The 23,314-nt window shown below is 38.6% G+C and overlaps 1 protein-coding gene across 4 annotated transcripts in view; it reads left to right on the forward strand.

Moving 5' to 3' along the window:
* The window catches only part of KITLG (KIT ligand), an 85,644-nt gene that overhangs the window by 24,678 nt on the left and 37,652 nt on the right, over nt 1-23,314 (forward strand). For all 4 annotated transcript variants that reach the window (XM_046646306.1, XM_046646304.1, XM_046646307.1 and 1 more), the window contains exons 2-3: nt 10,408-10,521; nt 21,459-21,521. In XM_046646306.1, coding sequence (XP_046502262.1) covers nt 10,408-10,521; nt 21,459-21,521 — 177 coding nt within the window. The remainder of the gene's footprint in view (nt 1-10,407; nt 10,522-21,458; nt 21,522-23,314) is intronic.

Genomic DNA, 23,314 nt, shown 5'->3' on the forward strand with positions numbered 1-23,314 from the left:
TTATTATCTGACTGGCCCAGTATTTTTCTTTTCAGTGAAGTGTAGGTTTTGGTTTAAATCCAGCCCAGAGATTTACTAGCAGAATGGCCATAAGCAAGTTACTTAATCTCATTGAATCATGTTTTACTCACCTGCAAAATGGGGTAATAATATCTACCTGGTTGTTAGGAAGGTTATATGAAATAATATCTGCAACCTGCCTGTTCCCTGTGTGGCCCTTAGTAGGAGTCAATATTATGTCAGTCCCTTCGCCTTTAAATAACATTTACATTTAGAATACAGACTGACTATCTCAGGGTGATTTTTCCCAATTTTTTCCTGTAGATTAAATACGTTGAAATCCTTAAAATCCCCTTTTATATTAAAGCCATTATCTGCCTTTTTATATTAAGCAATTCCTTTCTAGGATGTTCAGTTTTTATTATAAGGGCACGTTAGCCACATATTTTAGTGATCATCCATATTTAAAAAAATATGTATATACATATTTTTTTGGCGAAGATTGGCCCTGAGCTAGCATCTATGCCAATCTTCCCTCTATTTTGTATGTGGGACGCCACCACAGCATGGCTTGATGAGCAGTATGTAGGTCCACGCCCAGTATCTGAACCCACAAACCCTGGGCCGACAGAGTGGAGCATGCAAACTTAACCACTATGCCACCAGGCTGGCCTCCATGTTTTAAAATATTTCTGTTTCACTTCTTCACAAAAGGCTCTACATGGGGAGAGGTGGGAGAGTATGTTTACGCGACTTCCGTGCACCCGTTTGGACTTGAAGCTGGTTTAAGTTTCAGTTAGCTATCCTGTTAACATCTGCTTTCCTCATAGCAGTGAAGTTTGAAAAACAAACCTGCTAGGTGTTTCCTTTGCCCTTTTGAGATTACTGGAGAATCACTGGAGAAGAATTTGAGTCTGTGTAAGGTTGATTAGGTATTTTCTCTATAATGTTTAATGGTAAATTTTTGAAAAATAAAGAAATCTGAAGAAGTCATGTAGAATTCAACGGTTATTCACTGACCAAGAATCTCTTATTGGTTTACTTAAGATTAATTTTGAAGGATATGGTGCATATGACCTCAGAAGACCTGAACTCCGGACTAATTACTGTACCTGTATCTTGGTAACTTGCTTTCCTGGGTCTGGGTATCTGAGCGAGTTGGCTCTCTTCCAAAGCACATTTGGGCTACAAGGGAGCTGCCTGCTTCGCTAGCTGGCATTCCAGATTAAAGAGAAGATGGATGTTGTTTTTGGCAGCAGCTGCTGTTTTGTTCAGGGCAGTCCTAATACCACTCTGTATGTCTGTGCATAAAGAAATGAGCTACACAGGACACCCCACTACCTTTTCGACTTTGAGAAGTCTGTAATGTGGACCCTGACAATGCATATTTTAAAATCACTTCTCACATTCATAGAAAAGTTTGGGTTCTTTTCAAGTTTAGAAGATTGGAATCCTCTGGTTTCTTGAACAGCATATGTTCCCCTGATGTTTCTTGGGCTGCGTACATGTTAATTTCTACTAAAGGAAAGAAGTCTGCAAAGTGACTTCTCTGTTTCAACACATGTTCGGATCAAGCAAATGGTTTGCTTTAGGAGGACTTTGCAGCTCCTTTTCCTGGCATGTGGCTTTTTATTATAAGGAAGCCTCTTAGGTTCAGGAAGATTTGGTGACTGGGTGAATATTCCACTGGGGTCTGATGAGATTGGTTCTCAACAAAAATGAGATTGAGGTAAGACCTTTGCCTTCAGGGTGTCCACTCTCATCTTTTGGTCACTTTTTCCGCCTTCTTTAAAGTACCTGCCCAGTACTATCTGCCACTGTTAAAACCTGCTATATCTGTCGTTCACAACTGAGTATGAATTTTCGTCACTATTACTTCCCTCTACCGGGACTGTTTCTATTGCATGGCTTAGTTCTAACAGTACATACAGATTTCTGTTAGTTATTTCATCACGTAAATAATTGAAGGCAACTTTTAGCAATGAAAGGGTTATTGGAATTTTGTGTGTTGTGGGGAGTATGTGGGGGACACTTTTGACGCATGCCTCTAAATAATAAAATCTAGAACTGCCGACGACAAGATTAGTTTAATGTGTCTGTGCAGTGAAAGGTTATCATGAAATGAGAGGTTATCACACAATGAGCGTAACCTAGAGCGAAAAGTTGTAGGACACTAAAACAAAGTAGCCAAAGAAAAATGTCATAGGCAGAAGCAGAAAATGTTACAGAAAAGCAGTGAGATGATTACCCAAACTGAAAAGATACATTTTAGAGCAGAAGTCACAAACGCAGGGACATTTTGCTTCAGCTTTCTATCTCCAGTAGGGTGTGTGTGTGCACACACGCCCACACATTTAGACACCCGTATACCCTTGTTGCAGTTTCTAGAAGTTAGAGAGGAAGAGAGAGAGAAAACCAAGATAAATATTTTGTTGATATATTGGAACACCTCACTTAATTGGAAGTCAATTGTCTATTAAGTGAAGTTACTTTAAACACAGTTGAGAACTAAGAAATAAATTGGAAAAGGCATCTGAACCCCAAATCAGTGTCAAAATACCCATGCACTAAAGGTCTTACCCTTTGTTCATGGAAGATTGACTCTGTGAAGTCCTTTCTCTGACTGTTTTATTCAAGTGGTTTCGAAGCACTTGTTTCTCTGGTTTCCTAGGCGATCCCAAACCCATCAACCACACAAGGAATCATTGCCTGTAGTTCAAACCTATATTTCGAAAAGTTTTCATGTGATCCTCACAAGCACTCCATGAGGTGAGTGAGGCAAAGATTATTCTTGTTCTCATTTGAGAGACAGATAAACAGATACTCAGAGGGATTAACTGGCCTGTTTGAGGTCACACGGTAAAGGGCTCAGAGGTTTCCTGGATCCATGTACTGTACTCTGCCATCACACCACCAGTTTTCAAAAGCGTGTTTTTTTCTTTCTTTCTTGTCCTTGGAAACCTTTGTTCAAACAAAATCTTCCCCAGAAGCATGAACAAATAAAACAGAAAAAAGACTGAGCTGCTTTACTTCAGGCAGGGGTTGGGGGCCCAGAATACGGACAGGGGCAGCTTATTTTCCTTACCAGGAACAGCTTGAACATCACAATACTACACCACTCATTCATTCATTCATTCATTCATTCAGAAAATAAGTTTATTGAGCCCTGATTTATTTTTCTATTGTTGTTGTAACCAATTACCACAAAGTTAGTGACTTAAAACAATACAAATTTATTATATTGCAGTTTTGGAAATTCAGAAGTCCAAAATGGGACTTACTGAGCTCAACTCAAGGTGTTGGTGGGATTGTGTTCTTGCTTGAAGGTTCTAAGGGAGACGGTTTTCTTGCCCTTTTTCAGCTTCTGGAAGGCATTTGCGTTCCTTGACTCCTGGCCTCTTTCCTGCATCTTCAGTGCCAGCAATGGAAAGTCAAATCCTTGTCATGTCACATCTTTTTGGCCCATCTTCCATCATTTCATCTCTCTGACCAGAGCTAGAAAAGATTTCCAGCCTGTAAGCACCTGTATGATTAGATTGGGCCCAGAGAATCCAGGATAATCCCTCCGTCTTAAGGAGAGTTTAGCTTAATCACATCTGCAAAGTCCATTTGCCATATAAGGCAATATATTCACAAGTTCCAAGAATTAGGACGTAACTATCTTTTTGCCATTACTCTGCCTGCCATAAGTACCTACCATGGGCCGTGTGTTGTGTTTGCCATTAAGACTAGAGAAGTCTAGAAATAGCAGTAAAAATATGTTGCAAGTCATGACCTGACATTCTGAGAGCAACAGGTAAACTGAGAAACAAAGTGACAAAAACTAAAATAAAATTTTAGAAGCAATCAAACAAGTACAGTAATTTGGAGCTACTTGGAGGAGAGCAGTCATAACTACGGAACTGAAATGCTTTTTTGCCCCAGCTTTATGGAGGTATGACTGACAGATAAAAATTGTCTATATTTCAGGTGTGCAATGTGATGTTGTGATATATGTATACATTGTGGAATGATGACCACAATCAAACTATCATCTACAGTTACTCTTTTGTGTGTGTGGTAAGAACACTTGAGATCTAGTCTCTTAGCAAATTTCAAGTATCCAATACGGTATTAGTAACTATAGTCATCATGCTGGACATTCGGTCTCCAGAACTTGGTCGTCTTACAATTGAAAGTTTCTACCCTTGGATGAATATCTTCCTTTTTCTCCCACCCCTAGCCTCTGGTAACCACCGTTCTAGTCTCCTTTCTTACTGTGAGTTCAAGTTTTTTTTTTTTTTTTTTTTTTTTAAGATTCCACATATAGGTGAGATCATACAACATTTGTCTTTCTGTGTCTGGTTTATTTCAGTTTGTCTTCTCTTTATTTGATGAACTTGAATCATCAAAGAAAAGCAAAGTTTGATATTTCTGCCCACTGTTTAAGAAATCAAGGAAGTTTGTGTACTATATATTAGAAAGATTTCTGTATAGGATAATACTGAAAAATTGCTTTTCCATATAAAGAAGTAAGCTCTGCATTTCAGCTGTCCCCTGAGAATACTGATGAAGGAGGGATTGCTGCTGCTGTATGGAGTTCTCAGTACATTTCGACCTTGACTCCTTCTCCATCCTAATGTTTAGTTATGCCAGAGAGAATTGTTGAATTTTACGAAAAACGAATATTCTTTTCCAGTAGCAAAGTATATACAAAATTAAATCACGAATTTATTAAATACTTGTTTAATAGCTTTAAAATAAATGCTTCAAGAAATACAGGTTTGAGTATATTTGAATGTATTTAGTTAACAGATGTAATTTTAGCCCTGACCAAATAGTTTCCTATAAAATGAGGAAAATCATATTTTTGCAGATGTTTGTATATAACTGATGCAAAATATCATCGATAATTTATTTTGCAATTATTATAGAAGTCTATATAAGTATATTTTTAAGAACTATCAAAGAACATATAATAAAAATTACGGTAGTCTGAAAAGTGTAGAATATTCAGCTGTGGCATGGAATGCAGAACAGACTTGTCTCCATATGCTTGATATTTGAAAAATTATTACTTAAAGTTTTAGAGATATGCTACTGGAGTCATCATCAATGATATAACAGCTTTCTGGTAGTGCTGTGATGGTAGGGGGTGGTGACAAGGATAGGATTTAGAATTGGACAGATCTGGGTTTTTCTCCTGATTTCACCACTTAAGAGTCGCCAAATCTCTCTGTACCTCAATTTCTTTGTCCTTAGCATTATAATATATGAAATTTAAATTTTGTTTGTGGTAAGGTGTACACAATGTTTGGTACATAGTAAATGGTCAGTAAATGGTAGCTGTTATTCACTGTATCGTTCAAAAAACACCAGCATCTCCGCTCATGTATTGGGACATCCTGCCTGATAGCACTGACGAACTCTGCATGCTCTTATTTAAAGCCAGCCCTCCACTTGAGAGCTAGATCCCCGCCTTCTTGCCTTCTCAAGAACATTGCACAAGCAGTTCCCTCTCTTCTGACCCACATCACCAATTGTACCCTTCTACTGGATCATCCCCAGTAGGCATTTGGAAATCCCAGTATATCTACTGTCTTACAAATAAAACTCTCTCCCTCCGCTCAATTCCTTGCCAGTGATCACCTCACTTTGTTTTTATTTGTTTGTTTATTTATTTGCCCTCCTTTGAAGGCCAACTCTTTAAAAGAGCTGTCTAGGTTCCTCCCCACCCCCACTGCATAAAAGTAAAATAAAAGAGCTGTCTGGGGGCCAGCCCAGTGGCGTAGTGGTTAAGTTCACACGCTCTACCTCCACGGCCCGGGGTTTTCAGGTTGAGATCCTCGGTGTGGACCTACACACCACTCATCAAGCCACACTGTGACGGCATCCCACATAGAAAATAAAGGAAGATTGGCACAGATGTTAGCTCAGGGACAATCTTCCTCATAAAAACAAACAAGCAAACAACTGGCTATATTCACTGTTTCTAATTACTCTCCTCTCGTGCTCTCTTGAATCTACTCTAGGCTGGCTTTTCCCCATAACTACTTCAATAAAAGTATTCTTATTAATGTCACCATTCACCTCTATTCTGCTAAATCCCGTGATCAGTTCTCAGTCGTCATCTTACCTGACCTGTTTCGAGTTTTGACATAGGTTGACTTCCTTCTCCTTAAGGTACCTTTTTTATTTTTTTCCCAACTTGGCTTCCTCCTACTCCTTTGGCTTCTTTCTCAGGCTCCTTTGTGAGTTCTACGTCTTTTGCCAGAGCTCTTAAAAGCTCTTAAGGTTAGAGCACCGTAGGATTCAGTCATTTGTTCCCCTTTTTCTATTTGTAGTCACTCCCTTGATGATCTCATCCACTCTTTTACTTAAAATTTTATTTATATATCAAAGGCTTCTCTCCTAAATCCAGATTCAAATCTCCTGACCTAGTGTCATCACCAGGATATCTCAGAGACATTTCAAACTTAGCATACCCAAAACCTAACTTCTGATCTGCCCTCCAAACCTTCTCTACCCTCAGCCTTCCCCATAGCAGCTGATGGCAACACCATCCTTCCACTTGCTCAGGCCAGAATCCTTAGAGTCGTCTTTGACTCTTTCTCTCAAATCACACTCCAACTGCCAGGAAATCCTACTGGCTCAGCCTTCAGGAGACATACAGAATCTAACCACTGCTGGTCAATGCACTGCTACAACCCTTTCTTGCTTGGATTATAGCAAAAGCCCCTAACTGGTCTCTCTCTTTCTATCTATTGTTACCCTAAAGTCTGTTCTCACCACAGTAATAAAAGTGATCTTTAAAAACGAAAACAAACCAGACTTGACTTTTTTAGAGCAGTAGTACGTTCACAGCAAAACTGAGAGGAAGGTACAGTGATTTCCCATGTGCCCCCTGTTCTCACACATGCACAACCTCTCCCATTATCAACATCCGCCCCCCCCCCCCGAGAGGTACATTTGTTACAATTGATCAAACTACACCAACACATCATTATCACCCCAAGTCCATAGTTTACATTAGTGTTCACTCTTAGTATCGTACGTTCTGAGATTGGACAAATGTGTAATGACATATGTCTACTATTACAGTATCATACAGAGTATTTTCACTGCCCTAAAAATCCTCTATGCTCTGCCTAGTCGTCCCTCCCATTCTTACCCCTGGCAACCACTGATCTTTTTACTGTTCTGTAGTTTTGCCTTTTACAGAATGTCATAGTAGTTGGAATCACAGTATTTAGCCTTTTCAGATTGGCTTCTTTCACTTAGTAAATATGCGCTTAAGGTTTCTCTATGTCTTTTCATAGCTTGATAGCTCATTTCCTTTTAGTGCTGAATAATATTCCATTGTCTGGATGTACCGCAGTTTTTTTTATCCAATCACCTACTGAAAGTATCCCAGATGCTTCCAAGTTTTGGCAATTATAAATAAGCTGCCCTAAAAATCGGTGTGCAGATTTTTGTGTGAACCTAAATTTTCAGCTCCTTGGGGTTAGATACTAAGGAGTGTCATTGCTGCATCATATAGTAAAAGTATGTTCAATTTTGTAAGAAACTGCCAAAAAATCTTTTTAAAAAATTTTTAAATATGTTCATATCTCTCCTCTCCTCAAAATCCTGCAATGAATCCCATTGCATTCACAGTAAAAGTCAAAAGTCCAGAGAATGGGGTGCAAGACCCTACATGATCTGACCTCTCCATTTTCTCTCTGATATCATCATCATCTACTGCCCCATGGTTTACTCTTGCTGTTCCTTCAATAAAGCCCATTCCTTAGACCGTAGGGCCTTTGTACCAGCTTTTCTCTCTGTCTGCAATACTCTTTCCACAGACCCCTGAGTGGATCATTCCCTTAGCTCCATCCAATCTTTGATAAAATAGTGCCATCTCAATGAGGCACCACCAAATATCACACTGTTTAAAATTTCAAGCAGGCTCTGGAAAAGAAGGGGTAATAGCTAGTTCGTGGCCTTTTCTCTAGACTCAGGGGTGTCTGGGGGTTTGACCCTCTCTATAATCCTCCTTGCAACAGGAACTTAAGAAATTTATGGGAGTATTCCTATACTTCATCCAAGAGAATCCTGCTGAAGTTATTAGGTAGCAGAACAAGCACCCATATGTACTTTATTGTTGAGGCTGGTGCTAGTGGGAGGTGACTGTGATGGAGAATGAATGGAAGCTCATCACATGCCCCTGATGGGGCTACTCAACCAGTAAGGCAGAAGCATGAGAAGTGGTCCTGTCCACTCAACATCACCTGTCATTGCCACACACATCCCAAGTGTGCAGTGGTAAGTGGCCATTAGAGACTGCCTGGGAGTCAGGAGACCTCTGCTCTGCTGGGGCTCTGTGTGCTCTTTTGTTGCCTGTCCTATATCCTTTCTTAAAGCTCAGAAGTACACTTGGTGCTGGGTGAGCCCTCCAGTGCCTCATGAGTGTGGTTGTCAACTTGAACCTAAAACCACTACTGCTAGTAGAGCAGAGTAGGCATTAGAATCCCAATCCCCTTTACCTTGGTCTAACTCTTCTTTTTCCATGACACTTAACACCTTTGACATACTATATAATCCAGTTACTTATTATGTTTTTTGGTTGTGGTCTGCCTTCTCTCACTAGACGGTAAGCCTCATGAAGGCAGGGATTTTTGGCTTTTAAGTATCTAGAACAATGCCTGGCATGTACTAGGTGCTCAGTAAGTATTTGCTCAATGAGTGAGTGAACAAATGTTGTTCAGTGTTTCTTCAATGCCAGGCATAAGGCATGATGAACAGAAGTAACAGAATTTCTGCCTTTATATTTCTTAGAGCCTAGAGTACGAATATGGTTATTAGTGAGATGTCCGTTTACAGAGATCCTTAGGGAGGATTCCCAAATCCTATCATGAAAGAGGGTTTTAGAGAAATATATTTCAAGAGGGGGTAGAACTCTCACATTTTGAAATATTTTCACATCTCCATGCCTTTATTACTGCTGTTTATTTTTCCTGGAATGCTCATCCCTTTCTTGTCAACTCTTGCAAATTCCTCCTTGTCCTCCAAAATCCAGCCAGAGTCACATTTTCTCCTTGGCACTGTCTTCCTGCCACGAGTCCTTCCCCTTAAGGTTAATTGATTAATTGCTTCCTCCTTGGTGCTCCCAAAGCGTTTATCACAAGGTGCGGGTATTATTTATTTACCTGCCTCTGAGTTTCAAGGGCATCTTCATTACCATTTTTTCTCTAGTGATGGGCACAGTCCCTGTCTCATAACACGTGCTCAATAAGTAGGTATTGAATTCAGGGCAGTAGACTGTTTTTACTCTGGTCACTGATTCATCCAGCAAATATTAAGCGCTTTTTACTTGCAAGGTGCTGTGTTATGTGTTGTAAAGATACTGATAAAAAAATCATGTGCCCAATTTCTTAAAAACCTAAAATATTGTTTAACAAGAAAAACTAAGTCAGCATAAAAGTAACTATAATACATGGTTGAAAGTGTTATCTTCAAAGAGGTGTGCATGAGTGCATGTGTGTGTGTGTGTGATTACTTCATACTAGGACTCAAGACTGTCTTCCTATTGACTAAGGAAATATTTTTCCTTATTAAATGTCTAAAAAGCTGTGGTTCAAAACAATGCTTCTTTTGATGTCTCACAAATTAGGTTACATTCTGTCCTAGGTCTAAAAATACCTCTCTCCCCTTTACTTTGACTGGTAATACTATTGTAGACTATTGGATTAAAGCACTGTTCAGGGTTAAGCTACTACCTGCCAAACAGTCTACATTTAAAGAAGAGAGACACCAGCCCCATGGCTGAGTGGTTAACCATACTCTACTTTGGCGGCCCAGGGTTTGCTGGTTCGGATCCTGGGTGCAGATCCTACACACCACTCATAAGCCATGCTGTGGCAGCAGCCCACATAGAAGAACTAGAACGACCTACAACTAGGATATACAACTATGTACTGGGGCTTTGGGGAGGAAAAAAAGAGAAGATGGGCAATAGATGTTAGCTCAGGGCCAATCTTCCTCACCAAAAAGCATACCTTTTTAAAAAAAAAAAAGTAGAGAAAGTTTCTTTTGGTGCCCTAAGGTATGAATTTTATGCATTCCCTAGTTTTTAGAAAACATCTTCAGTAAGAAATCCTTTCCATGTTGCTACAAGTTCCTTCCTAATTGCCATTAGGAAATTGGCTGTAGAAAGCTTTTGACAAAAGTTAACAATAATGTCATTGAACTGAAAAATCCAAACCACATTTTAAGAGAATTTTTAAAAATTTGGTTAGCCTGGTTTGAATGCCCACCATTTAATTGTATTTAAGCCAGTAACATTTTTTAAAAAATATAATAGATTGCCGTTTCCACATTAAGATGTAGTTGTTAATAATTTGAGTGATTACAGATTTTAACACCAGCAATTTTTCTGTTTTTATTTAGACTTGGATTATCACTTGCATTTATCTTCAACTGCTCCTATTTAATCCTCTCGTCAAAACCAAAGGAATCTGTGAAAACCGTGTGACTGATGATGTGAAAGACGTGACAAAATTGGTGAGTCCTTGCTTTTCATGACTCTTTCTTGTGTTTTGAACAAGAGCTCATTTTTTCTTGCCCTAAATTAGTATTTTTCTAAGACAAGGAAAGAAATCATTGAGTTATTCCAGAAGGTTTACAGAGAGCAGGTCAGGAGATATTTAACGTCATGGAGAACCTGTTGGTAGAACTAACCCACTGCTCACCACTGCAGTGGCTTTGTGTCTTCGCTGGTCTTTTCATCTCTTTCACAGGCAGTGAAGGACGCTGGAGAGTTCTCTGTGTGCTCGTGTGCCAGCACCTGCTTCTTCCCCATTATCTCTTTAGTGGGTTCCTCCGCGTGTCTTATTTTCCCTCCACATGCCTTCCTACTCTTCTTGAACAAGCCTAACAAAAGGGGATCTGTGGGGCCGGCCCTGTGGTGTAGTGGTTAAGTTCGAGCGCTCCGCTTCGGTGGCCTGGGGTTCCTGGGTTTGGATCCTGGGTGTGGACCTACACACTGCTCATCAAGCCATGCCATGGCGGCACCCCACATACAAAATGGAGGAGGATTGGCACAGAGGTTAGCTCAGGGACAAACTTCCTCAAGCAAGAAGAGGAAAATTGACAATAGATGTTAGCTCAGGGCCAATATTCCTCCCAAAAAAAGAAGACACAGATCTGTGATGGCTGGCCGTTCTCTCCTTTCCAACAGCATAAAGACTCTGTCACACGTGCGTTGTTGTTTGCTCTCTCAGTGGACGTAGTTGGAGGAGTGGTTTGTTTCCCAAATGTTGACCAGACTCACCTCACACATTCGTCACATTGGAACTCTTCAGTCAACAAAAGCCATTTGACACAGGTGCTGCTTGGTCACTGCCAGCTTCATTCCATGCTTCTCTTAAGATGCAGCCCACAGAGGGGGAAAGCATACTAAGACATCTGAACTGCACTCTTCCCAACTCTCACAATCTAGGGGAGATTGGACATGCTCATTTGAGCTACGGAGGATGATTTCAGGATGAACAAAGTTTGAGAAGCCTTTTTGTGAGTTCCTGGTTCAAAATAGCCAAGTGGCACTCAGTTACTTGAATATTGTCTAGAGAACAGAGGTGATGTGAGAATAGGAAAGAAATGAGGGTCGTGATATATAGAAAAGAAAGAAAAGTATGTTTACTGAGATATTTATTTTCCCTCCTCTCGATATACATTTCCTGGTTTATATGTTTTATTTTGGGTTCATAGCCAAACTTCAAAATAAGTTTAATGCTATGATCAGCATCTTGCTAGCTTAACCTCAATGCAGAATTAGGAACACACACACATACACAATTTATGCAGATTCCTTAGAAAGATACCTGGAGGGTCCAGGTTTAAAAGTATCCTTTGATGCAGTATCTGAAGATTTGTCAATGTGTTTTATTTGACGGGCTGTTGCCCACGACAATGGAACATTTGCCTGCTAGATGCCCAGCTAGGTATTGGGTATAGGGATGGAGGTGAGGAGGAAGTGTTTTTTTTTAAAAAAAAAAACATAGATCATGGCCCTTTTCCTCAAGTTGCTTGTTGGTTTGTGACGCAAAAAACTGTACTGAAAAGAAAATATATGTTTATATTCTGAATTTTGTATTGATAGAAGACACTCATTAAATGTTTGTCTGATGAGTGAAGTAATCATGTGCACAACTGTGGTGAGCACTGTGATCGCCTGTGGTGCTTCTTGAAATTACAGGTGTCTGGACCCCACTGATTCCAGAGGTCTGAGGAAGGGCTCCAGGCATCTATATTTTTAAGACATTTCTGATAGGAGGTTTAGGAACTACAGTTCTGGATGATCTATTCTGTCAAAGTTTAGAAACTAAATTTGATCTCCATTCTTTTTATGACTAATTTTATCTATGTTGTACAGATTTATATGGATGTCACATTAATATGTCTCCAAAATCGGCTTAAAATAAGTCACAGCTGGGAAATAACAGCTCTCCTGTAGCTGATGGTGTCACCATGGATGTGAGAATGAGCAGGGGAGACCCGTTCTGATCCTAGGGAGCAATTTTAAGTATGTGGGCAATAAATCATAGTTGGAAGATGATGGTGTATCTGACCACAGACTGAGCATATCCAAGATTAACATGATATTTAAGAAAAATTACTTGTAGATATTATTGTTTGCTAAGTGTTTGAGGAATACTACTTAATGAGCATGACTTCCAGTGAAATGTCAAACTGATATTTTCAAGTGGTGTAAGAAGGTGTTATAAGCACCTGCCAAGATTTTCCATTCTTGTGTTTAACCATCTGCTTATTTTCAGTCTTACGTATCAGTCAATACAAGGAAAAATGGCAAGAAGCATTAATGAGAAAGAATTCCTAGAAAAGGGATACTTATTAATATTGAAACAAAAATATAATTTCTCATCCCAAGGGCAAACGTGAAATGATTAAACTGAGAAAAGGGTTTTTTCTCCATTCCAGCAACTGACTCAGGGGGAAAATTTTTAATTTCAAGAGTTGATCTAGTGAAATTAGTGTGTTTACTTTGAATTATTGGAAAAGATCAAGGTAATAAAAAGTAGGACTCAGAAGATCACTTCTAATTGAATAAAGACCTACATACTACACAGCCTGTATTTTATAGAGTAAGAAATAGAAAACTATAAAATAATCCCTAATCCCTGATCTCAGTGTTTATAACCTCATTTGGGAGCTAAGCCATCTCTATGAATATGTAAATGCATATCACTAACATCATAATAACAACACACAAATGGGTGCCATTTATAAGATTTCATGGTATAACATAGGACCCAACCTGTGCTAGTATATTGGTTAAGAGAATGGATTTGGGAATCTGGCCGACCTGAGTTTAAAATCCCAGCTCTTTGCCCTTGGGTCAGTAACTACCTTTCTAAATCTCAGTTCTAACCTCCCAATCTTGTGGTATAGATTAAATAAGAAAATGTGTATATACATTTTTTACCACAATTATTGTCACGTAACCACTTTGTGCCTCAGTTTCCTCATCAGTGTATAATAGGTTAATAGTACTTAACCTCACAGAGTGATTGTGAGGGTTAAATAAGTTAATAGGACAGTTCTAGGAACACAGCAAGTGCCTGAAAAAATATTGGCTATTAGGAGTGGTGGTGGTGGTGGTGTTTGTGGGATATTAGATACTGGAGCTGGAGGGAAATTTAGAGACAATCTAGACAAACTATTTTATAAATAAGGAAAGTGAGATCCAAGAGCAGTGAAGCCCAGCTCCTGGTCCCATTACCAGTGACGTGTCTTCTAGAACAGTGGTTTTCAAACTGGCTCCTAGAGCCCACCCAGCCACTCTGCTTTGGTTTATGTATCTGGGTTTCCAAATAAGACTTGGTTTGAAAAAAGAATCGAGCTTATGAGAAAATGTATGAAAGCCACTGCTTTAAGCCAGAGTTTGTGGGATGTCGTTTGACGCCAGTCCAATCACAGTGTCTTAGGGTACTTGTTAAAAGTACAGCTGTCAGGGCCATACTGCAGAAATATGGAATCTCAGCTTGTGGAGATGGGTGTTGGAACTTAGTAGGTCCCATTAGTGTCCCAGGTGATAGTTATTTGCATAGAAGTGCCGGAACTGCTTAGGCCATAATACTTAGAATGTCGGGCTTTCTTTTCATGTTTGAAAAAAGCTGAGTTTCCATCCTTAGCCTTAAACTCATTAATTTCACGCATTCAAACAGGATCATGATGACTTTTGAGTTTTATGGATACAGATGATCACAGCCTCTCTCTAAAGGACAATGGGCAAAGTATCTTGAAGTCGACCAGGCATACTGGGTTACTTGAATACCAGTTCTGCTGTTACCTAGCTGTGTGGCCTTGGGCAAATAAATCCCTGAACTTCTCTGGGATTCAATTTCTGGTTTTTAAAATGAGGAACAAAGACATGATCAATAGTTCTTAATCTAGGGTTCATAAACTTCAGACTATTGCAAATGGAACTCCAGATTGTGCCTGTGTGTGTCATGTGTGCATTTCTGAGAAGAGGGTGTGTAGCTTTCATTTGCTTCCCAGAGAAGTCTGTGACCACCCCCCCCAAAAGATGAGAACTACTAAATTAGATAACTTTGAAGGCCCCTTTTTAGCTCTGAAGTTCTTTTATTCCATAATGATACTTCTTCAGATTGCACCTTTTGGAATAATTCAGTAATGCCTTGACTAAAGGAGGTTATGTAGAATGGGAGAACTTTGCTTTGCAGGCATAATGTTGTTGGTACGTTTTATTTAAGGGAAAGTGGGTTGACAGTACATTTGTGCCTCGTGCTCACAATAATTTCTTCAACTGAACTCCTTCCTCTGCAGTCTCTCCCAGTTCCGTCTTTGCAATAGGTAGCAACTCACACAGTGCCCACAAACCTTAAGTGTGTTTGCTCGGGGTTATTCTCATGTCACAGAAGCACATGATTTATGACTTTACTGTCATTTTTTTTTTTTTTTAATTTCTTCTTGGACACTTTGTACTGCCCTTCCAGTCCCTATGGTTTTCATTTTAAATCCTTCTGACATGTTTACTCAGCATAATAGTTCATTTATTTACAGAACATGTTGCTTTGTTTCTAAAAAATGTTGCAAGACTTGTTTTAAATGGCAAACTCAGACCTACCTTAAGGAAGGGTCAAGTATCTGGGAAGAGGATGAATCCAACTTTAAAAACTTGTATCTAGAGGAAAGACTGCAGCTTTTAATGGCTGTGTTGATGTAAGGAGGAAATCACGTATTGAAATGGTTGAATTAGTGTCCACTTTTGTTCTTCCTACTGTTCCTGTCATTTTTGGTGATATTTTTCCTTCATTTGGAGGAATTCAATTTAATGTGACCTTGTCGCTTTTTAAAAACCTTTCTATCTTTAAATATCTATTGAATAATTATTTGTCTTCCTCAAAATGCTTAAGGCAGGTTGCTGTCCCAGCTCACCTTGTAAAGGTGAAATGACTGTCTTTTCAAATTCAGTCTACAAATCAGAATAGAATTAAAACTCTCCTGAGAATTCATGGTCTTTCTCATCTTGTGATAGGCACTAATTTTAAGTATGTTATATTAATGTGTGGTTCTTGGAGGTTAACATAATGGGATCTTATAAAAATATCCTCAGATAACAAATGTTCACACTTTGAATGGATAGTTTTCAATAATTCTGATTTTTATTCTTCTTAAAATACGATGTTCTTTAAATAGAATCCACCGCATTAAAATGGAGGATTGGAGTCTCTGAGTCTTTCCATTTTTAGGTGAATTCTAAACTTTTCTAAGCATATCTTCTCTTTAAAAGTTGAGGTCTCATATAGTTCTGTTTGACCCTTGAAAAACAATGGTTTTATAGTTGGAATGTTTTTAAAGTTTGTTTTTATTAGTTTGCAATACTTAGCATTTTAATTTCTGCTCCTGTGCTCAGTATTTCTTTCTCTATTTCAAGGTTAAATTTCAGGCTCAAATTTAGTATTCAAAGAAAGGAAAGAAGTGTATTAGAAATAATATTTGTAAAAACTGACAATTAGATGGCTTGCTATATTACCAAGCACGTCAATCTTATCATGAAGAAAACTTGCTCTTCCTTCATAGGATAAACCACTTAGATAACATGTCTCCTGCTCCTTGACTTTTTAAAGCAGTGGTGAGTGTGTTGTATTCAGGCACCATGCAAAGCACTTTGTAGGGATTCTCCCCTTAAACCTCACAACACTAGGAGGTAGTTGTTTTTACCACCAGTTTATTGGTTAGGAGTCTGAGGCCTAGTGATGGTAAATAACCTGACCATCCTCACCTGGAAATAGGAAGAGGAGCAGAAGTTTGAACACATAACTACCTATCTCTGGAGCACAAGAACCCAGTTTGTAATTTATGATGTCTTAATTTAAGATGTGAATGTCAACTGCAATTTAGGAATTATCGCTCTAACTTCTTGAATTTTGTTTCTTAGGTAGTAGTCATCTTATCATTAGGAATTGATCAGATTGTAGAAGTTCAATTAGTGCTATTTAATTGGAATCATCATTATATGGTGTGTCTGTGAAATAGGCAAAACAGGTTTTAATCTCTTCTATTTGAAAGGAGACAAGAATCATCTTTATTTAGGTATTCTTTATTTAGGTATTCTTCACTGAGAAAAATTAACATAGAAAAGTTTTACGAAGTTGTCATCTTAACTTTTTAAAAAATCACTAATTGAGTTATTTTTTTTTAAATGAACCAGATACGTTTGAAAACTAAAGGTAATTGACCTAATTGGTTAGCTTTTTAGTCACTATTAACAGGAGATGACTTATTAGAAGAAATTTAAAAAGCGAAAAGCTTTCTCCTGTGTTATTTCTGAAGGCTGAACAACCAACATTATGCTAAGCCGCTGTTCATGAGTCAACTGTGATATTTAAGTACAAGTGGAGATTTTTTTTCTCTACAGCATTGATTCTTAAACTTCTCTCGGTCCGATGAGACTGAAAACTGTGGATTCCTTCTCCCAAAAAGGTTCATATATGCACAACATTTTAGGTATAATGTCAAGGGAATCATGAGTTGCTACTGCATTTTGATTCTTACCTAGAACTTGGGAGAGACAGCCAGACCAGTAAGTGTCTCACCAAATATGTCTGAGCAGCCACTGATTTCATGAGATTTAGAGACCTCAAAGACATTTGAATCATGAGATCCAAAGGTTTTAGATCAGTGGGCTAGAGAGGGAGTTAAATGTTCTGACTTTGAGTTCTTCTTCTCCTGAGTCCAGATACCTGCAGGGGGTAGGATGCAGCCAGTGCCTGTTTGGCTTGCAGAGACTTTTTCTTGGCTGAGTTTCTAGCATTTCTGCATGCTGTTCCCATATGCGTTTTTGTGGGGTTTTCCTCCCAGTGTCACTGAGTATGGTCAATCCTTAAGACGTTCAAAGAAGGTAGCAAATGGGTCCCCCTAATAAAGTGAGCCCATCATCAAGTGTCTTGTTTTTGCAGTTTGTACGTTTTACTGTTTGGCATAGTGTTGACATCCTCATGCTCCAAACTACAAAGCTCATGGAAATAATTTGGCCTTTGGTAAAATTTTCCATCATTTATGTTCTATTTATTTTATTTTTTTGCCCTGAACTTATTTTACTGGGATAAAAATCTGTAGCCTTGCTTACTTATCCATTTAACCCTACCAATAGCATACTTCCCTGGAACCTAAACCACATTTCTCCTTCTTTCAGCTTCCAGTCTCTGTATAAATATTGAACCCGTGTTCGGCACTTTCCTTCTAAAACTGCTCCCTGTCTCTATTCTCTCCTTGCTCTAATTCATCTTCCAGACAAATCTTCCTAAATTTACCATTGTGTTCCCTCCCTGCTTAAACACAGTGTGGTACTGCTGCTTAAAGCAGACTGAGTTTTTAGTAATTGTCTAGTTCACCTTCTTCATTTTACAGACGAGGAGTAGAAGTTCTGTAGAGAGGAAGCAGAGTGACTGAGGCAAAAGTGACTTGCCATAGGGTTCTGGTGGTAGAACTGGTCCCACTGGACTTCACTGCCTCCCTTTTGGCCTCCTTAGCCTAGCATTCAGGTGCCTCTCGAATGTGGCTTTCCTGGTGTATTTCTTACCTCTTATCTGCTGGAGCCTGCATTATCTGTCCCTCTCTCCAAATGCACCTTGTGCTTTCCCATGTCTTTGTCTTTGCATATGACCCTTCCTCTATCCAGAATGTCCCACTCCCTTGCATTTAATAATAATAAAAACTCATGCTCATTCACACACTATGCTCAAGCACAAAGTATTTTAAACAAGTTATTTAATCCTTGTGTAGTCTTTATAAATCCTCTGGATTCTGTTATGATTCCCATTTCACACATGTGGAAATTGAGGTTAAATAGGTTAAGTAACTTGCCCAAGATCTCTGTTAGCCTATGGCAGGGCCTGAATCCAAGCTGGGCAGTGTGTCCCCAGAACCTGCACTGTGACTTCTACAGCAAACTAGTTGCCGTGAAGGAACATCTTCCAAGTTCCAGGCCAAAGGCTCCCTCTACTCTGTCAAAGTTTCCACAATGATCAATATACATCAGAGAAGCCAAATTTATCACAAGGTTATCTGTGCTTTCGGAATGCTATTCAATATAGTATAAATGCTTAAAAAGTAATATAATAATTCATGAAGCAACCATAAAAATCTACAACTAGACTTCCTAAATTCTCTTCCAAATGTAATTGGAAGGAAACCAATGCAAGCCAAGAAAGTAATACAGGGGAGACTGCTCTGTGGATAACTGTGCTGAGACAGCACACAGAGACAGGATTTGCATCCTGCCCACCAGAACTCCTGATGCCTCTAGCATTGGGATGCCACTTAACCTCTGAACCTCCATGTTTTCTTCTGTAATTAGGCTTAATAATATATATCTCATGGGCTTGTAGTAAAGACTGTATATCAAAACTTATTATGAATTGTAAAGTATTTTTCAAAAATAGTCCTACTTTTTAGTCCCCTCAAAAATTAAGTATTAGTAAACCTATTTAATGCAGAAATTACTTTATTATTATATACCTCTCAAGTGGGTAAAGTATGGAGATTTCAGTGTGTTGGTCAGAGAACTTATTGTAAGATTTCTTTGATGTCTTTGAACCAACTTTTATATATAAATTACTAATACAATGGAATTGGTCAGCACATCCTTTACATTTTCTCTGCTCTTTAGATATATACTTGGGCCCTAAGTTTTCTGAATACTAATGTGATTGATGCTATCTTTACTTTTTTATTATGTAAATTATGCTTAAGGAGGGGCTAGATTGTCAAGCAGCTTGTGTCCAGAACACCTGCCGCTTCTGGCCATGTTTCTCCATCTGGAATGGCTTTAGTTTACATGGTTGGTTCATAACAAAATAGAATGTTACTATTTAGCTCATTCCAGCTTTTGTACCTGCAGAGATGTCAGCTGTGTCTTTACCACCAAGGTTTTCATAAAATGACTAGGTCCATTTTGCTTTTCAAAGATGAAGGTGAAGATCCAGAAGACAAAAGAAATTATGGAAGCATGGTGGGAAGTTTGACCGAGAGGAAGAAAGTTAAATGTAAAGAGCAGGAAAGTGCCCCCTAAATTAAAAACAAAAATGCCACCTTGTGTGGCAGCCCAGATGTGTTTTCAAGAAGCAGCAAGGACTCTACTAATTTATTGGGGGTGGCACGAGGAGGGATGATGGGGAGCCTTGTGGATAGAAAATACCAGGACAAGTGTCCAGAGCGTGGATGAAAATGTAGTGGAGCTAAGAGGCGAGGGGGGCTCTGCTGTCAGAGACCTGAGTTCTAGTCCAGACTTAATGCATAGTAGCTGTGTAACCTTAGTCAAGTTACTTGACCTCTTTGAGCCTCAAGTTTTTCGTCTGTTAAATAGAGATAATATGTCACAGGCATGTGAGGATTGGATGTGATCATGCGACATAAGCCCTTAGTGAGCACCATGCCCACACATGGTAAATATTCAGTAAGTGTTAGGCTCAAGGCTGAGAAGAGTGTGAGCTGGTACCATAGGAGGTTGAATGGTAGTGAGCATAATGGGATCAGTTCCTACGTTGGCTCCTCTCCGCCTACTTATGCCTTTGCCTGGATTCTTTTCTCACCAAATTGTTCTCAGATTCTAGAAGCTATTGGCAAGGCCAAGAAGAAACCTATGGATTGTTTTTAGGAGACTTGTCAGAGATGACCTAGTCCAGCAAATAGGCACAAGATCTCGGCGTACTATGGGGACCAGTAAAGTTTTTAGAGATAGATGAAGGGGAAAATAAGTCTGCAAAAGCAAGCTAGGTCTGTTGAAGATGTAGGAGTGCAAAATGACATTTTATGTTGTATATTGTTTTGAGACTCAATGGACTAAATCAGTTTTTGGCTGTATTATTCAGCTGGAAATTTTAACGGTGCTAGAAGGGTGAGATGACAGAGTTGGTATGGTATGTAAGAAAGAAGATAAGAGAACCTAGAACTCTGTAACTTACCAGGATATATGCCTTGGAAGTCAGCTGCCAACATAGCTCTCAACAGAGAATATGGATTGAGTGTTTATGAAATGTTTGGCATATTCACTTATCTCAATCATAAACTATTTGGCATTGGTACATTTATCTCCATTTTACAGATGAGAGAAAGCAAAGTACAGAATTTAGATTCTTTCTAAATTCCCTGGTTCCAAATTGGGTGCTTGTTCAACGTATGCCACAATGACTGATGGAAATGTGTTAAGATATTTTTTAAAGCCTTTAAAAGAAACTAGGTAAACATTTGAGGCATCTCAAATGTTCAGTCCTGGGTAAGTAAATTAGCTTATATCACAGAACTGAATGTTTCTAAATTATTTGTTATAAACCATTTGCATCTCATTAGTAGTGTTGTTCTTTTGAAGTTTCACTGACTTTTCTAGGAGCAACAAAGAACAGTAGTTCTTGAACTTAAGCAAGCATCGAAATCATCTAAAGTACTTGTTATGTAGGACTCGGTAGCTCTAGTGTGGCCTGAGAATTTGTGTTTCTAACAGGTTCCTTGGTGATGTTGACATCATTTTGAGAACCAATATATAAGAAAATATTTTGCATTACTAATTCTATCAAGGAACAAGTAGGAAAATAGTCCTACTATTTTGGAAAGGAATACAAACTACTTGGAAAGGAATTCCAAGACCACAGATGGAAATTGAATTTCAGATCATGTTCCCAAAACTCAGTAGGTTATACTTAGCTACCCATTACTGAATTTGGAGTCCAAAAGATTTGTATTATCACTTACTTTATTTTTTGAGAGTGCCTTTGATTACAAAGGAAAATGAAGAATGAAAAGTCACTATATATGTAAATATTGAAATGCAGTGGTAGCTTAAAAACATAACAGGTTTGTATGTGTTTTTCACCAAACCACTAAAAACAATATGATTAATTGATATGTATGGATTTTTCTCACCGATTTTTTTTTCTTTCTTTTTTTGGTTTCTGTAGGTGGCAAATCTTCCAAAAGACTATAAGATAACCCTCAAATATGTCCCCGGGATGGACGTTTTGGTATGTAAACTGTGCATTTCTAAGAGTTTCATTTTAGGAGCCGACAAAAGAGATGGGATCATTCGCATTGAGACAGGAAATTATCTGCCGTTTAGGAGTTTGCTAATTGTCAGGATTTGCAGAAGATATCTTTGGAATTTGACTTGCATGGTTTTTTTTTCCCTCAAGCAGCTGCTAAACTTTGATTCCAGGTGAATATTTCAATACATGTGTCTTAGATCTATTCTCCCAAAGTAAATAAGATTGTCTTCCTTAGAGCAAGCCACAAATTTCTGTTTCCTTTAGCCTACCCCAAAAAGGCTTGAGTGGAAAATTATGTAAATTCTTTTCATACCTGAAAAGGTCCTCTATAAGTCTCTTTCTTATTTAGAGAACACAAAATATTTTATCTCAGAATTTATTAGTAGTGTGATAGATTCCTAGAACCTTACAATAAAAATATGTGGGTATGTTTAATAAATAAATACTCCTTATTACTGCAACCAAGAAATTTTAATTATTTTTCTCATTACAGAGTTTCAGAATTCATACATGTAATGCTTGAGTACCTACCACACAGCTTGTCAAACCTTACCATTGTGCAATATTTGCTTCAAATATATTTTTTAATAATGAAACGTTAAAAATATAACTGAAGTCCCCTGTATGCCCCTTTCCTATCTCCATTAGTCCTCACTTTGTCTGTTAGGGACAATTTGTCTCTTTATTTTTTTTCTAATGTCGTGAGCCTGCAGATAGTGAGTCAACCACCTCACACGCACTTTCAGTCTGATTAATTGGCACCTCCTTCTTTGTTTGTATATTTTTTTTCTTAAAGATTGGCCCTGAGCTAACGTCTGTTGCCAATCCTTTTTTTTCTTTCTTATTCTCCCCAAAGCCGCCCAGTACATAGTTGTATATTCTAGTTGTACATCCTTCTAGTTCTGCTATGTGGGGTGACGCCTCAGCATGGTTTGATGAGCGGACCCGAACTGGTAAAACCCCAGGCCAGCGAAGTGGAGCGCGCCATCTTAGCTACTCGGTCATAGGGCCGGCCCCCAATACTTTGTCTCTTAAGGACAGGTATTCTGAGCTGGAAATTTTAATTCCAATGCATGGTTTCAGGGCTTGACATGAGAAGAGCATCGCCCCGAGTTGTGTTGAGCCTGACAGTGCATAGTAGCCCTTCATGCTCTTATACTTTTACTGCGAACTATGCATCTATACGTAAGATAGTTGCATGTTTTCATAGTTTATGTTAATGCTGTTATACTGCACATACCACTTTGCAACTAGCTTATATTTTGCAACATGCCTGTGTCATGTACCATGTTGCTCCATTTTAACTACTGTATTGTGTTCCTTGAGTTAATTTAAGCCAATTGGGTTACTCTCTGCTCCGCAAGTCAACATCTTTCCATAATTTACCAAATGCTTGTTACACATCCATCTTTGCAAGTTGTCTTAGGCTTTGAGTAATTTCTGGGGATTAGTCAATCCAAATTATTACCAGTTTAAGTGTGTTAAGCACATCACTAAGTGCTTGTGCTTGAAAAGTCTTTCAAAGACTACATGTTTGTTATTTCAAGACAATGTGAAAGGCATGTTTCTTTTTATTTAGTAGAGTAAGCATTTCACCATGAACTATCTAAAGTTCCTTAGAACTTCTTAGAACATGTATCTTCATGTTGAATCAATTATCTTCAAGTCTAGGTCAATGTCTGTCCTACTGAGTTAGGGGGAATTCTCTGGAAATAGGAATATAAAATTACAGCAGCCTGAAAATGAACTAATCTAGTCATTCAATCACTCAG

Source organism: Equus quagga, chromosome 19 (genome assembly GCF_021613505.1).
Source record: "Equus quagga isolate Etosha38 chromosome 19, UCLA_HA_Equagga_1.0, whole genome shotgun sequence".
NCBI lineage: Eukaryota > Metazoa > Chordata > Mammalia > Perissodactyla > Equidae > Equus > Equus quagga.